The following is a 17,178-nucleotide window of genomic DNA, read 5'->3' as shown; positions in this document are numbered from 1 at the left end:
TCAGGGACAAGGTTAATGTTATATTAGTTATATTGAAAAAGGAAAATGATGGGGTCATTGTTTATTAAGTTTCCAGTATGTATTTCACAAACTAGTTAACTTACCGAGACACCGCTTAACTCCGCCCTGTCTGCAGAGCCACCATTAGCTCAGAGTCAGCTCTGTAAACAATGGAGTTGGAGCACGCTCTGCTGGACAAACTACGCTATGACACCAATTCTAAAGCATTGTTTTCTGCATTATATGTTCTGAAAAAAGTTTTCATATCGGCGCATATCGGTAAAATATACGCCGATACCAATATATCAGTGAAAGGCTAATATCGGCTGATATATCGGTCGGGCACTAATTTAAACGTGATAGAAACAGGAAGGCAAAAGGGTCCTATCTACCTTATTTTTCAATGTAACTAGGGTGCGGTTATTATCAACAATGTGGACCTCTTCTGGTATAAGCCACTTCCAGCTATTATAGTGATACAAAAATATTACATTATGCTGATTTATATTGCAGGCTGGAATTATTCTCCTTTCTTGTCAGAAAACATTCTTCCTTTCTTGTATAGTAAACAGACACACAGATCTCACATTCAGCATGGCTTATGAAATATCCCTTTTGGAAAATAAATAAATAAAGGCATCATCGGAGGTTATGCAGCTACATATGAATGGAGGTTTACATAGAGACATGAGAATACAGCATTGTCACCCTCTTGATAAAGCAGCAGATTTTCTTCTTATCTATTCAATACAACACACAGAAACAAGTGAATTACCAACTTACTCTTTTACTATGTTGATGTTACAAAATGATCCTACATTAGCATATTATTCTGCTGTACATCCTGTGGTTGTTTGATAGTTTATAAGCCCACACCACTAAATCCTGGTATTATTATCCTTCTAGTTATTTACATTGTGACTAACAACAACAGAACTTGGTCACACTTGCCAGAAATGCAACCACTTGCTTAATTCAGCGTTGCTAAATTAGTTGGATAAGAGGGCTGAGAGCCTTCATAGTAACAGAGCCCTATTGAAGGGGCCTTGAATAGGCTGTGGGGCCCACATATTCAAGCGTATATAAACATTTGTTTTCAAAGCGGATGTGCCACGACACATTGCTGCCCAAGGCTCCCCGGGCCCCTGGTAGCCAAGGGCCCATGGGCACTGGCCCCATAAAACCCAGTCAGTAATTCACCTATGGTCACTCCCGTGAATTACCTAACTGTGTGTGTACAGAACAGGATTAAGCACTAAAAAGGGGTATTAGCTGCAGTGTGTTTAGTTTCTGCGGCGTTACACAGGGAAGCCTCACTCACAGTGAAATCTCATAGTTCCAAACATCTGCTCCACATAACTGCATATTAATCATTAAACATGTTCACACTGGCAGTGATTGTGGCCCATTGTATTTTCAATTTCAATGTGGACAGCAAGCAGAGTGAGAGAGAGAGAGAGAGAGAGAGAGAGAGAGAGAGAGAGAGAGAGAGAGGGAGAGAAAGATTGCTTGAAGAGCAGAAGTTGGGGAAGGGTTATGTGTGGCAGTGATGAGGAAAGTAATTTTAGTAAAAGCCTAGTCTGGCTCAGATGGGCTGTCTAACAGGATTGAGCATTGTGGTCTCTTCCCTCACTCATTTCTTCCAACACCAACTGTCAGCACATTTCTCTTCATATCCTTCCAGAGATTAACCAGCTTTCCACTTTGACCACAGAGATCCATTTAAAGTCACATTCAATTTGTGCATGTACACATCTCAGAATTTACATGCATTAATTACAATGAAATGTACAATGTCAACCTGTCAATGCAAAGTCAGTCATTTTGATTTGCACCTTGCCTGCAGGAATGGCAGACATTAGTGGTCGACCGATATATAGCAGAAGCCAATTTTAGAAGTCTTTAAATTATCGGCATTGGCCGATACATTTTCGCATTTGGCCAATTGGCATAGTGGCAAAGATTTCATACTAAAAGTGTGCGTACGCACAAACGTTTTCAGATTTATAAAACCGTATGTATGCCAGAACCTATCCATTATGAATCCCAGTTAGCAGAAGATTGTGCATAATCCAAGTGCTTTATTTCGTTTCATTTTTCAATATGTTTTTCATTACCACGAACGGGGTTATCATTGCGTTTCAGGGCCAGGATTACTGGTAAATGGTGCAGGCAGCACATTAAGACCATGTTGTACAGTGCTGCACCTGTGTGCGGCTGTTCATTACCGTGTTTCTGAAAAGAACTATCAAGACAGCAAACCACCAGTCTTTGCAATGGTCCATTCAACTACTGAATGCGCCGGTTTTACCAGGCTATTCCACGTCAGTCAAAGTCAAGTGCGCATAACAGATCATCTTTATTCAAATGTTGTCTTTTACCTCAGAATGTAATTTCTGTAATAGAACATAATTCAAAGCGCACAGCCTTTGGTAACTAAGCCAAGAAATCACTGTCATTAAAATGATGTGCCCTATGTATGAAGGCACAGGAAAGTCTTCAAAAAGCAATGCATCCATTCTAATATATTGTTTTTACAGCTTATATTTTAATGCCTTTCTATTGGTTATATAACATGTATAGCATAATAGCTGCTGCATACCTTTTACTTCTGAATGGAGTGCTTAATTTCATATTTTTTTTTATTTTATTTATTGTAAACTTGTATTAAATAAAAAGCAGTTTTTAATCAGTCTGTTTAGTTCATTACTTGGACAGTTGGAGTCGCCAATTCATACACACCAGTTAAAGAGTGCATACACACAGTCAAGAGAGTGCAGACGGTGCACACACTCTTAAGGCAAGTTTATTTTTTATAAATGCCGATGTGTGCGTTGGAAATTGCGTACACACATTTCAATGCTCATTTTGTGCGTACGCAACATTAATTCATCAGGGCCCAGATTGGTGAAGTTGATCTGTGTTTTTGAGCAGGAGGAAACAGACAGCCTTTAGCTCCTGTATAATTGGCTACACGCGTCCAGCAAACAGATGGAGTGCCCACTACAGCCAACTGAATTTATTTTGTTCCACATCTCAGCCTGGCAAACACACACTCACATCTCTGCATATTATTTTTTTCCATCACCCTGCAGCTAAGCAAAACACCTTACATACTGAAGGACTTTCTCCTCTCTCTCTCTCGGGTAGGTTGTTGTGGTGTGGTGGTCTTTCTATAAATCCTTTTTCTTCCTCCGTCGTGTCACACATTAAGCCACACTGCCATTTTAATCAGTCTACACACTGACCTGGGGTCAGCTCTGACATTCTCTTTTCGACACTCCCTACAACACACACACAGGGTCTAATCTAAAACGTAGTGAACTGCCTACATAGGCAGCTATCTTCTAAGGAAGCACTCTAAAGGAGATGGAACTTCAAAAGTGACCGATTTGAAGCAACTTGTGCACAGCACAAAATAAACAACTCAGAAAGCAGCATAGTTAAAATGCCTAAATTAAAACGATGAAGATGAAGATGACCTTAAAATGCCCCCTCTGTAGGAAGTTCACTAGGTTTTGGAACAGAGCCACACACATTTCTGCAAATCAAAACATGCGAATTACACACTATGGATCAGCAGAGGTCAGTCTGGGGCATGACAGAAGCAACAGTCTGTTTCACACACATACATATTGTGGTTAAGGAGAGGCTATAAATATCACTGTAAGGTCCTCGCTTGGCTGATTTTAACATAAGGCATCACGCGCCTTTGATGGCAAAGGAAATATGTATGGAGATTAACTCACACCGACAGACAAATGAAGGATGTCGAGGGGGAAAATATGCATCAGATGCTATGGCCCGGACACCGCCATTCCCTGCTGGGGTGCTTTAAGAGATGCGTGTGGCATCTCATTCAGCCATGCTGGATGACCAAATTAAGCACTGATACATTGCCAGCTGTGGAATTATGCTTCCACTCAATGGAGAGAAAAAAAAATGGCAGACAGAGATGCTATCTGTCTTTTTGTATGTCCTGCCACATTGTGTAATGTCCCAGCATGCAAATACATGTTTTTTAGGGCACTTATTATTCTGTGCATTTTTCTATAGGTGTAGGCACTTTGTGTGAGCTATTTGGAGGAGATGATGCTACTTGACATTTCATTGTAAAAGCAATGACAATCAATCAATCAATCAATCAATCTACTCTTAAAGATTAAATGTGTAATTTCTGCACAACTAACAACAACAAATGGAAAAGGAATTTCAAACAGGTTTCTTACCACCCCAAACTCACGCCATTGGTTGAACCAGAAGCTCATGTCAGACCTTTCAAACATGCAGAGCAATGATTTGATATCACCACAGAGCCACAGTGTTTATGCTCTTCGAAGTCAACCTACAAGAGGCTTACCTAGTGGTCGACATATTCTATGGGTTTTTTCAATGACCAATATCGAAATCTACAGAGCCTGGTGGCCGATTCAAAATTTTTATTATTTCCCTTGATATTTTCATCGCGGTAATTAATTTAGATTAAAAGCAAATACATAAACTTGTTTAGGGCAACTGCACGTCATAATTATTAAGGCTACACATCAAAAAACAAGCTGCAAACTGTGTTCCTGTGAGACATAAAACACTCATCACACTACACTTAAATAACTCTTTAGGACTGTATCTAATAGCCAAACAGGACCTGCGGCAATAGATTTTCGCAGAAAAATTCCGATTTCCGTAGAGTTGGGACACGCATTATTCATACATTTCCATACATGCCCCTTGTGTGTTTATTAAATATTTTATTAGCTAATTTTATAACATCTTCAGCAGCCTTTAAGACTGAAGTACTCTCAAGCTTGTCAAATTGTCTGTCTGTGAAGTGTTCGGTGATAAGTGCGTTGTAAATGTTATTACAGTGTTTTTTTAATCCACTTATTAATGTTTGAAATCTATACATTCGATCTTGTGTAGCAAACCTTTTGTTTTTGCTGTTGTAAAATAAAACTCACTTCATCCATGAGTATTTTATTGCACTTTTTCGAGCCTCCATTTTCCAGCGGAACCGGAAAATCACTTTACATGGACTGAACACTTAACCTGGACTGTACTGGAGTCAAACTTTCCCTGGACTGTTCTGGAACAACCCCTCCCTGGCTGGCCTGGGATGAATCCCCAGTTCCCTTCGCGGAGTGTTCGGATCTGAACTGCTATGTTTTCCTGTCTACCTGACTATCTGGCTGTAAACGGCTCTTCAATATCTCCCTAATGCCTGTCCACTTCACTGAACCTCCGCCTCCATACAAACGGATTCTTAAATTCATTTCGATTCCCTCGGAGGAGATGACAGTGCTTGTGGTGCTATTCTGCATACTGACTTTGGTGGACCCAGGCGAAAACGATTGTTGTACTCTCCCCTGCGGTAGACATTCCGCCTTCGGGAACTTGTTTTTTATTGCTAGGTCCATTGGCTCATGTACCTATGCAATTGTGTCAGGATATGAATATTATAAACATTTCTTGTCACCCAAGCCTTATGGTTCTATATGACTGTTTTGTATTGTCAAGGAACTCCCTGGTTGAACTTGCATGCAGCATGCGTTCTAAAAAAAAAATGCATCGTCATGCAATGTTGTGAAATCGAGGTGCCTAATTAAGTTACTGTTGTTGATATCTGGAAATGTGCAACCTAACCCAGGCCCTGGTTTGCAGTGTCTTCAAACGCCTTCTGATTTTAAATCTAGAACTGGTCTTGGGATTTTTCACCTAAATGTGCGAAGTCTGCTGTCTAAAAAAGATGGAATTAGGATCTGGGCTAAAACAACAAATGCTGATGTTATTGTGTTGTCTGAAACTTGGCTTAGTAAGTCTGTTCTTGATAAGGATATATGTATAAATGGTTACAATGTGTATCGCACGGACAGGGTTAAGAAGGGTGGTGGTGTGGCTATTTATGTGAAGTGTACATTTCTTGCTAGTGTGGTTATATCTGAATCCATCTGTAAACAGTTAGAATTTCTAGCTTTGAATCTTGAAGTTTCTAAAGGATTCTCTATAATGGTGGTTGGCTGTTATAGACCCCCCTCAGACCTCAGTGATGCACTTTCTTCTTTCATGCACCTGATGTCTAAACTTCTTTACACTGAAATTATTTTGATTGGGGATCTTAACTGGTGTTGGTTAAAACCAGCCTCTGAGAATTATAAAATGTATTGTGATTCTATGAATCTTATCTCATTAATTCACCCAAATGTCCAGAGAAATCTACTCTAATTGATTTGATATTGACTAATGTGCTGCATAAGTTCTCTGCTGTTGGTGTATTCTGTAATGATTTAAGTGACCATTGTGCTGTTGTTGCTGTTAGAAATGCTAAAGTCCCTAAGACAAAATCGCGTTTTATTCACAAGAGAAATCTAAAGAATTTTAATGAGCAGGCTTTTTTACATGACTTATTTTAGTTTAAATGGAACAGGATTGAGCTTATTCCTGATGTGGAAACTGGCTGGAATTTTTTTCAGGATAGCTTCTTACAGATTATGAACAAAAATGCCCCTTTCCGCAAGTTCCGAGTTAAAGACCAAAATAAACCATGGTTCTCTTCTGAGCTGTCCTGTCTTATTCAAGAGCGCAATCTGGCATGGGCTAAAGCAAGGAAATCATGTTCTAATACTGACTGGCTTCTCTTTAGGCAACTTCGAAATAAGTGTCCTTCTCTTCTCAGGAAGGCTAAGTCTGAATATTTTTGGTCTATCACTACAAAAAGTCTGAATGACCCCAGAAAGTTTTGGAAGGCTATTAAGTCTATTTCAGGCAATACAATAAGTTACCAGCATGTATAATGAAAGACTTAGTTGCTGTATATGACAAAACCGAAATGCTGAATTGTTTTAATAAGCACTTCATATCTTCTGGTAAGTTATTTGATTCGTTTCTGGGCTTTCATCTGACAAAATGGTTGTCTGTAACGGTGTGCCTCAAGGCTCTGTACTCGGTTCCCTTTTATTTACAATTTATATAAACAATCTTGATAAAAATATGCAAAATGCAAATATTCATTTTTATGCTGATGACACCATTATTTACTGCCGTGTATTCGCCTCTGGTAAAAGCTTTTGAGGAACTTTTACTTTCAAACTGCTTTTAATTCTGTTCAAACTTCTCTGTCTCAGTTGAAGCTTGTACTTAACACTGACAAAACCAAACTAATGGCATTTTCTAAAGCAAAGGCCCCAGAAGCTTCCACCAATTACTACTTTTCAAGGTGATGCAACGGATTCTGTTACTTCATATAAATATCTTGGGATTTTAGCCACCTTTTTGCCTATGCTGGACTATGGCGATATTTTATATATTAATTATTCTGCCCAGTGTTTGAAATCAATTGACACCCTTTACCATGGAGCACTGAGATTTATTCTAAACTGCAAAACTGAAAGGGTTGGCTGGCCTTCTCTAGGCACCCGTAGGCTCAGTCACTGGCATTTTTTTATCTATAAAGCCATTCTGGGGTTTCTCCCGACTTTTATTATTTTTAAAAGTAGCTGTTATTCACTTCGGTCACAGGACCTTATTTTACTAACTGTCCCTAGTGCTAGAACTAATCTTGGCAAAAGGGCTTTTATGTACTCTGCTCCATCGGCTTGGAATGCCTTACAAGGTAGCCTAAAAATGGAAAAACTTGTCCCACTAAGTGTTTTTAAGTTATTGATGAAAGATTTTGAGACTGATTCTTTGTCCTGTCAATGTTTTAACTAGTGTTGTTAGGTTTTTGATTGTATTTTCTGACTTTTTATTTGTTTTATGTTGTCTGTTTGTAACTGTGAAATGACTTGCTGCTGCCTATCTTGGCCAGGATGCTCTTGAAAAAGAGATTATTAATTTCAAGAGCCTTTCCTGGTTAAAGGTTAATAATAATAATAATAATGAAAAAAAAAAACACACACAAAAAAAAAAAAACATTGTAAATAGAAAATGTAGACCTAATCCTAACAGAATTCTGTAATTGACACTTTTACATTGACATGTATGCATTTGGCAGACACTTTTATCCAAAATAACTTACAGTGCATTCAAGGTATACATTGTATCAGTTTGTGTGTTAGGAATCAAACCCATGATCTTTGCGTTGCTAGCGCAATGCTCTACCAGTTGTGCTACAGGAACCATTTCATGATTAGTTATTTGCGGCAGCTGTAATTGTTATCTAAACTTACTATTTTTTCTATTAATTGTGCAGCCCTAGTAAAGAGTCTATGATTTACACAAAATTAACTAAAGTATTTGACAATAGAAAAAAAAAAGAAAAAAAAAGCCATTATCAACCGATATGGTTGACAGGGCTCCATAAGGCTATACTGCAGTTTTCCATCCACAATTTTAAGTTGGCATAGGAGAAAGTGTTTTAACATTGTAATTACACACTGCAACTTGATCATGAGCTAGACAAAAACACAACAGAATGAAACTGAGGGTGTATTGTCATCTTTCCGTGCCCAATTTCCTCACCTGATTGTGTGTGGTGTGTTTATCGGTCCATTTGATGCAAGACAAAAGCAGGTTAACAATGAAATTGGCAGTGTGAAGTACTGTAATAACTGGTAAAAATAACAAAATTGAAGGACGGAGAGTAAGAGAGAGAGAGAATGTGTGTCTCCTGTGGCCAGGACTTACTCTCTATCTGTGTGTGTGTAGAGGAGAATACATGAGCTGTCACGTATGGCCAAAGGAAGCAGCCTCAAAAGTACAAAGGTGTTGTACTGCCCTGTCAAGATCTCCCCCCACATTCCTTCATCTCTCACTCTTCACCCTTCATCTCATCCCTGTCTCTTAGGAAATGGAGTGAGACTGCTCAAGATAAGGAGGTGCCCGTGCAGCTCTAACTCTTTCTCCTTTAACACTTTGTTGTTTTACAGGACCTACAGAGACAGTGAATATTCCTGACTCAGTGGAGCATAAAACTGGGAGAGATTGCTGCTGGACTTCCAAAGGCCAACAATTTTTTCATTCTTCTCCTCCGTGACCCTCAGTTGAAACAATACACAAACAGACACACACACACAGTTGAGAAAGAGATGACAACATTGTGGGACAACAGAGCATGAAGGATAAGGAGCAATACAGAGAGGAAGTTCAAGAATAACAGAGAAAGAGATTGAAACAATGATGAAGACAAGGCACAGCAAAGACTCTGCTCTCTCCGTGACTCTTTCTCCACTTTCACTCAAGGCCACCAATCCTCATCATTCTTCCTGTCAATTAAATACCGCCATTGTGCACTCTGACAGACAGATGACAATAATACACATTCCCTAATGTCTCACACACTCTTTACTCTCATACAAACAATTGCCATTTTTCTCTCTGTGCTTATTTTCTGTGTCGTGATCCGAGATGACCCCAAACTGTGCTTCAGGGGAGGGGAAATGTGAATGTGTGTGTGGTTATGAAAGGTCTCTGTAGCCAAAAGGGAAGCAAGGAACCTGGAGAACCTTAACTATATCCAATGTGGAATTATATGTTTTGTCTGGCACATTTTTTCTAAGGATTCTATTGAGAACCATTATGATTCAGGCTTTGCAAAGAAATGTATATTGAAAGATGGAACAGTGGCAACTATATTGACAATGACAGTATTGCTGGGGAGTATATCATTTTATACTACGGTTTCTGTCTTTGATCTAGGATTCCAATGTGGAGCACGATTACTTTTCAAAGAAATACATAATTGCTCACGAAATATTGATGTAATATGAATTTATTTTGTTATGATTAATTTAAGATTCATTTACTTTATTATGTAAGCTCTCACTACAAGGGGTAATGGCTTCAGTGCTATTCTGTGAGTAATAAGGTTGATTACCTTCTCAAATGCTGCTGGCTTGTTCCCTTTATCTGTGTCCTTTTCCCTCTTCTTCTCCTCCTTTTTCTTCTCTCTCTCCTTCTGTGTCAGATTGTGGGAACAGAAAATGTTACAGAAAATACTGTCAGAACAAACGGCAACCAGGCAGGACAGGTGTCAACAGACATACAAACACATTAGACATGCACAATCAACCAAAGCACTCAATTACTTGAGTATAAAGGTTCAGTTAGTTACATATATAAAGTGTCTTTAGGGCACAAGGCTTACAGTTTTATCTTGTGGCCTTGAAAGCTTTAAGGTAAAATCAAGTGTTTAATTTTTATGCCACTAGCGTCACCAAACAAAATCGCAAAAATATTGTGCCACTGATCAGATAAAATGATAGTCCCACCCCAAACTCATGCTAATGCTTGAGCCAATGTTGCTCTGTCAGGCTGGCTGGGATGCTCAAACTAATTTTCACATCATGCAATGTTTTGAAAATGCCACAGTGTTTACACTTTTCAGGGAAATAAACCTTTAAAGGCCTTCCTTCTAGGTTGTCTCTTTATATTGAGCTGCGATAAGTTGCCTTAACTTTGAAAAAAATAACACACTTCAGCTTTAAATATGAATACCACAGTATAAAACACACTCTTTTTAGTCATGCAAGATATAGTGTAAACCATTTGTGAAGGGTTTTACAACGAAATGAACCATATCAGGATTCCATTACTGCCACAATGCTAAAAAATCCATCATAAACTTTGGCCTTGATATCAAGCCATCGGCCCTTCTTTTATCTCAGGATAAATCAATTCCTTCCGCAAAAACGCCGAGTGAGAGGCCAGTTCAGGTGTGGGAGTGAGGGATCAGAGGGGGTTTTCGGCAGCAATGGTGGTGTCTGACTGGCACTATGATTACGAGCAGACGATACAAATGGAGCATAGACCTGGAGGAGAGGTGTGGACCAGCTGTATGGAGCTCTTCATGGGCACATCGATTATTTTATTTCCTCTCTGCATGCTGACATAGCTGTGCTATCGATTCCTTTGCACAGCAAAGCACAGAGGCAACAGACTCCACACAAACACACTCAAAAAAAAAAAAAAAACGGCAGTTTTCAAGAATGAATGTGAAGACTTCAGTGTGATTTCTATAGGCTGCCTCTTCTTTTTTCTTTGTTCGGCTTAAATTAGTGTTCTTAAGGGCTAGTTTTATCATCTGCTGCCAAACCTGTCATAAGACTGACTGGTTGTTGTTTGTTGCAATTATATCTGCTTTACACACTCCATTTTACAAATAGATTATCTATTTGGAAAGATGGCAACACGAAGTTTAAATACAAGCATATGTTGTGCTTTGGACACTGGTCCCCAGCATGGGATACTGGTGTCCCCACCAGGCTTCTTAACTAGCTTAACTAAGACAAGTTGTGCTGGTTAACAGCATGGCTATGGTGTTTCACCAGTCAGGGGTGTGTCTTCCCATACAATGTAGCTCACTGCTTTACCACCTTAGTACATGTATCACTGAAGAAACTAACTAGATAGTTAAGGGAAATAGTCATGAATCATGACTATGTTTGCAAATCAGCACATCTGTTGTTTGAACTACGTTGGTTCAACGCAGGGGGTGGAGCACTGCATGGTAAAGTACAACTGGACTAAAGGCTTCCCTTAAGGAAAAATTGTATGACAATAAAAAAAAAAGGGATTTCTTTTCATTGAAAATTTATGGAGCAGCACAATTAATCTGAAGAGAAATTAAAAAAAAAAAATGTTAGTTTTGATATAAAATAGGCTTGGTTGAGGGTGATTCATTTATTGTTGTCCACATGTTGCTTATTTTGTTCAAGAGCATTATCCAAGTCCACTTATCATACAGCATACAAGTCTTGTGCTAAAGACACATGACTGAAAATGTGCCACAAATCTTCAAATGCTTTTCGAGGCGGCAGAAAATACACTATATTGCCAAAAGTATTCGCTCATCTGCCTTTTGACGCATATGAATTTAAGTGACATCCCATTCTTAATCCATAGGGTTTAATATGACATCGGCCCACCCTTTGCAGCTATAACAGCTTCAACTCTTCTGGGAAGTCTTTCCACAAGGTTTAGGAGTGTGTTTATGGGAATTTTTGACCATTCTTCCAGAAGCGCATTTGTGAAGTCAGACACTGATGTTGGATGAGAAGGCCTGGCTCGCAGTCTTCTCTCTAATTCATCCCAAAGGTGCTCTGTCGGGTTGAGGTCAGGACTCTGTGCAGGCCAGTCAAGTTCTTCCACACCAAACTCGCTCATCCATGTCTTTATGGACCTTGCTTTGTGCACTGGTGCGCAGTCATGTTGGAACAGGAAGGGGCCATCCCCAAACTGTTCCCACAAAGTTGGGAGCATGGAATTGTCCAAAATCTCTTGGTATGCTGAAGCATTCAGAGTTCCTTTCACTGGAACTAAGGGGCCAAGCCCAGCTCCTGAAAAACAACCCCACACCATAATCCCCCCTCCACCAAACTTCACAGTTGGCACAATGCAGTCAGACAAGTACCGTTTTCCTGGCAACCGCCAAACCCAGACTCGTCCATCAGATTGCCAGATGGAGAAGCGTGATTCGTCACTCCAGAGAACGCGTCTCCACTGCTCTAGAGTCCAGTGGCGGCATGCTTTACACCACTGCATCCGATGCTTTGCATTGCACTTGGTGATGTATGGCTTGGATGCAGCTGCTCGGCCATGGAAACCCATTCCATGAAGCTCTCTACGCACTGTTCTTGAGCTAATCTGAAGGCCACATGAACTTTGGAGGTCTGTAGCGATTGACTCTGCAGAAAGTTGGCGACCTCTGCGCACTATGCACCTCAGCATCCGCTGACCCCGCTCTGTCATTTTACGTGGCCTACCACTTCGTGGCTGAGTTGCTGTCATTCCCAATCGCTTCCACTTTGTTATAATACCACTGACAGTTGACTGTGGAATATTTAGTAGCGAGGAAATTTCACGACTGGACTTGTTGCACAGGTGGCATCCTATCACAGTACCACGCTGGAATTCACTGAGCTCCTGAGAGCGGCCCATTCTTTCACAAATGTTTGTAGAAGCAGTCTGCATGCCTAGGTGCTTCATTTAATACACCTGTGGCCATGGAAGTGATTGGAACACCTGAATTCAATTATTTGGATGGGTGAGTGAATACTTTTGGCAATATAGTGTATGTTTCAAAATACCATCATTAATGCTGAAAAAAAAAAAAAAAAAAAAAAAACTTGGCAGATATCACTCAGAAAACATAAACAAGAAACTATGCTTCACAGGTGAAGAGCTGTAGTTCCAACCACATAACTTTGCGATGCTGTTTGCAAATGTTTGTTAGAACTATGGTTTTGGGAAACACCAAACCGTTGAACTATGTTGATAAGTCTTTATCAATATTTGATAAGTCTTTCATCAGCCATTGAGACTGTAGAACTTTCAACTCAGTTAAAGTTATTTTACAATGTTTAATACCATTCCGCAGAATTCAGCAGATTTTCCAACAAAATCAGTGCAGAAACAAACAACGTTTTATGCTTTGTAGACTATTTCTTGACAAAATAAAAACAGTGTATATATATATATATATATATATATATATATATATATATATATATATATTTTTTTTTTTTTTTTTTTTTTATGTAAATGTGTTGGACAGGATACTTAAGGAAAAGTGGCCAACAACTGGGCAGAACACATGGGAACTTTTTAAAAAGCATCCCAGGGGGCATCCCATAAAGTTTTTTGAGAAAATGTCCTGAATGTGTAGAACTGTAATCTAGGCAAAGGTTGGATATGTTAAAGTTTTCATTACTTTTGGTAGCAACATAACTTCTCATGTTACTGCATCGTTTTGATGACTTTACTATTATTCTATTATATTTAAAATATTGTGGACAATATTAGCAAGAACAAAATCCAAGGAGAGACACTTTCATGAATGCAAAATTTACTGGAAAGAGTATAACATATGTACTATTATTTTGGATGCACTAATTCTAAACTTTCATACGATTAAGGATGGAAATCAAGCAAACTGGCATGCAGCCAAAGAGACTACAATTACTTAGCAAAGCACCCAGAGCAGCAAACATCACAGATGAGCACAGCACACAGAGAAACACAACGATACAGTACCTCCAGTTTGCTTTTCTCAGCTGCTTGAGAAGAGGGAGACGATACTGAGGGCAAAGCAGCATCAGAGGACTTCTGCAGGGTTGAAGGAGGAGAAAGAGAAGACAAGAGAGTATTAGAAGAAAAGCAGAGTAAAAGAGAGCAATTGAAAGAGAATGAGATAGAGATAAAGAGGGATATGGAGAAAAAGAGCAAGCAGAAGGAGACATCAGAATTAATAGGCTGCATTGATTGCTCCACACACTGATTAATTATTCAGCCTCCGGGAAACTGGAAAAAGCAAAATTTATACAGATACATTCTCTGTCTCTCTCTTTCACATACACACACACACTCATGTTGGTGCAGCTATCATTATGAGGACTCCATAGACACAATGATTTTTATACAGTACAAACTATAGATTCTATCCTCTAAACCTAACCCTCACAAAAAACTTTCTGCATTTTTACATTTTCAATATAACATCGTTTAGTATGTTTTTTTAAGCGATTTAAATTATGGAGACACTAGAAATGTCCTCATAAACCACATTTATAGCATAATACCCTTGTAATTATCAGTCTGTAACCTAAAATAAAGTCCTCGTAAACCACTTAAACCTGCCCACACACAAACACGCAAACACACAAACACATACATTGGTGCGGCTATCCTTATGATGACTCTCCATAGACATAATGATTTTTATACTGTACAAACTATAGATTCTATCCCCTAACCCTACCCCCCTAAACCTAACCCTCACAAAAAATGCTCTGCATTTTTATATTTAAAAAAAAAATTGTTTAGTATGTTTTTAAGCCATCTGAATTATGGGGACACTAGAAATGTCCTCATAAACCACATTTATAGCATAATACCCTTGTAATTACCAGTTTGTAACCTAAACAAATACTGTCTTTGCAAGAAGATGATCATATTTGAGGGTCCCTGCCATTAAAAAGTCTTATACCCCTGCTTTACCTGGTTGCACAAATACTTAAATCAAATATAGAGCCCAAATATCCTGGTCTAACTGCACAATCAGCAGGCACATCCATCATCAAAGAGTTTGTGGGTATAAATAGCAGACTCTTCCAGATGCTCAAGACTCCATAATGTGAGACCATCTGCAGAATCTGCAGTCGGAGTACGTCAATCCTTCTGCATGGCCAAGATTGCCTAAAATCAATACAATTAACTCACAAGTGTAGCCACTGCAAATAATTGCATCAATCAGACGGTGATGTTTAAAAAGCTTGCTCAGATACGTTTACATATACGTAGATAAAAAGCCCAGCCAAGTTCAATAATATGGATTGCTTTTTCAGTACCATTAAGAATTGTATAATATGGTGTGGAAGGGCATCCTTTGTGATATGACTAAACCAGACAAAAAGTGGTTTAATTAGTATTAAGTTTTGTGTTGATAATAGGATCAGAAATACTACAGGCTGAAAATACAATCCTCTCTGATTCTGTGAACTGTTTTATGACTGTTAGTTGGTGTTGTGTAGAATAGTTCCCTAAAAGGTGCAACACTGTATTTCTTCCAGAAAAAATTCTAAATGTGTTCTCAGCATGAATACTAATGTCTTGTATTATCAGCTTGCACTGTATATGCATAAACTTGCAAAGACAGGCATGTGCATTCAATAACACATGTAGCTGTAGACAATTTTTAGACAATTTAAAATAAACCTCTGGCAGGGGGCCTGGGTAGCTCAGTGGCTAACACCCCTGGAGTTCGCTAGTTCGAATCCCAGGGCGTGCTGAGTGACTCCAGCCAGGTCTCCTAAGCAACCAAATTGGCCCGGTTGCTAGCGAGGGTAGAGTCACATGGGGTAACCTCCTCGTGGTCACTATAATGTGGTTCGTTCTCGGTGGGGCGCATGATGAGTTGAGCGTGGTTGCCGTGGTGGATGGCGTGAAGCCTCCACACGTGCTATGTCTCCGTGGCAACGTGCCCAACAAGCCACGTGATAAGATGCGCAGGTTGACGATCTCAGATGCAGAGGCAACTGGGATTCGTCCTCCGCCACCCGGACTGAGGCAAATCACTACACGACCACGAGGACTTAGAGCACATTGGGAATTGGGCATTCCAAATTGGGAGATATTATAAAAATAACAAAAATAAAATAAAATAATGGCTGCTCCAGATGTTTGCTGTACCTACAATGCAGAGCCAAACCGCTCAAAAAGGATACAGATATGTCATTACTATATGACATTTTCTGAAGTCTGAACATATTATGCTCACACAGTCAGTGTTTGGGATTGACAATAGTTTTTACTAACAGATGTGACTCTCAAATTATCCTGTTTATACAACAGTTTACAAAAATGAACTAATAAACTGATACCATCTGTAAGAATGAATAACCAATGTCAAGCATTTTTCTATCCTGGCGATAGCCGCAAAACTCTCCCGTTAACGGTGACAGCAACTAAAGTAAATATCAAAGATGGCCACTTAACACCAGAAAGTCTTATCACAACTGAACAATGTTGTTTAATAAACAAGTCAAATCAAATCCTGATTTCATGAGTCAAATATCAATTAACCGATAGCAATTATTATTTAATTTTTTTTCCAACACTGATGGAAGAAAGTGAGTGGATCTAAAATAGTCAGAAAGTCAGAATGGCTCTTGGATTGTATGATGTGATAGAAAACTAGTTGTCCAGTGCAGGTTCCAATCATACAACACAGGTTTACCAAACTTGCTTTAAAAATGCTGGTGTGAGTCCTGAAAATTTAGGGGTCAGTCTAGTTATAGAATGCAGTTGTCCCTCTCGTTTATAACCAAACTCTGTGTTATCGTAATTGTAGCATTTTAAATGTTGCCAAAGAAAACTGTATAATTCCAATAGCTTGAGAGCGCCAACTATATTTTCTACGATGGATCAACGATACAGATGAAGTCACAACCCCTTGACCCTCATTTTCTTTTTGTTGTCTTCTCATTTTTAACTTTCCGCTCACTGTGCCCCTTTCATTCATTGGGGGCAGTTTGATTATGTTGTCTTCCATTGGTTCTGGGACAAATAGATGGCTCTGCCCCTTCACAAAGTCCCACAAAGGCTCTTTCTCTTGGGGCAGGAGAAACAGAGGAAGGAGAGGGCATGCTGGGTCAGGGCCAAGGTTCTTACTCTATCTCCATATCATCACCTTAGTGACAGCACAATCCCAAATGGAGAGAAAGAGAAAGAGACAGAGACAAAGAGAAA

The 17,178-nt window shown here is 39.3% G+C and overlaps 1 protein-coding gene across 5 annotated transcripts in view; it reads right to left on the bottom strand.

The window, feature by feature from the left end:
• Window positions 1-17,178, bottom strand: part of LOC127411778 (stromal membrane-associated protein 1-like) — a 167,175-nt gene that overhangs the window by 90,127 nt on the left and 59,870 nt on the right. For 2 of the 5 annotated variants that reach the window (XM_051647531.1, XM_051647535.1), the window contains exons 5-6: window positions 13,966-14,037; window positions 9,809-9,889 (exon numbers count right to left, since the gene is read on the bottom strand). In XM_051647531.1, coding sequence (XP_051503491.1) covers window positions 9,809-9,889; window positions 13,966-14,037 — 153 coding nt within the window. The remainder of the gene's footprint in view (window positions 1-9,808; window positions 9,890-13,965; window positions 14,038-17,178) is intronic. The other 3 variants (XM_051647532.1, XM_051647534.1, XM_051647533.1) reach the window with 3 other exon arrangements.

The sequence above is a fragment of the Myxocyprinus asiaticus genome, chromosome 21 (assembly GCF_019703515.2).
Source record: "Myxocyprinus asiaticus isolate MX2 ecotype Aquarium Trade chromosome 21, UBuf_Myxa_2, whole genome shotgun sequence".
In the NCBI taxonomy this organism is placed as follows: domain Eukaryota; kingdom Metazoa; phylum Chordata; class Actinopteri; order Cypriniformes; family Catostomidae; genus Myxocyprinus; species Myxocyprinus asiaticus.
Note: the sequence above shows the minus strand (reverse complement) of the source record. Positions and strands in the feature narration are given on the sequence as shown.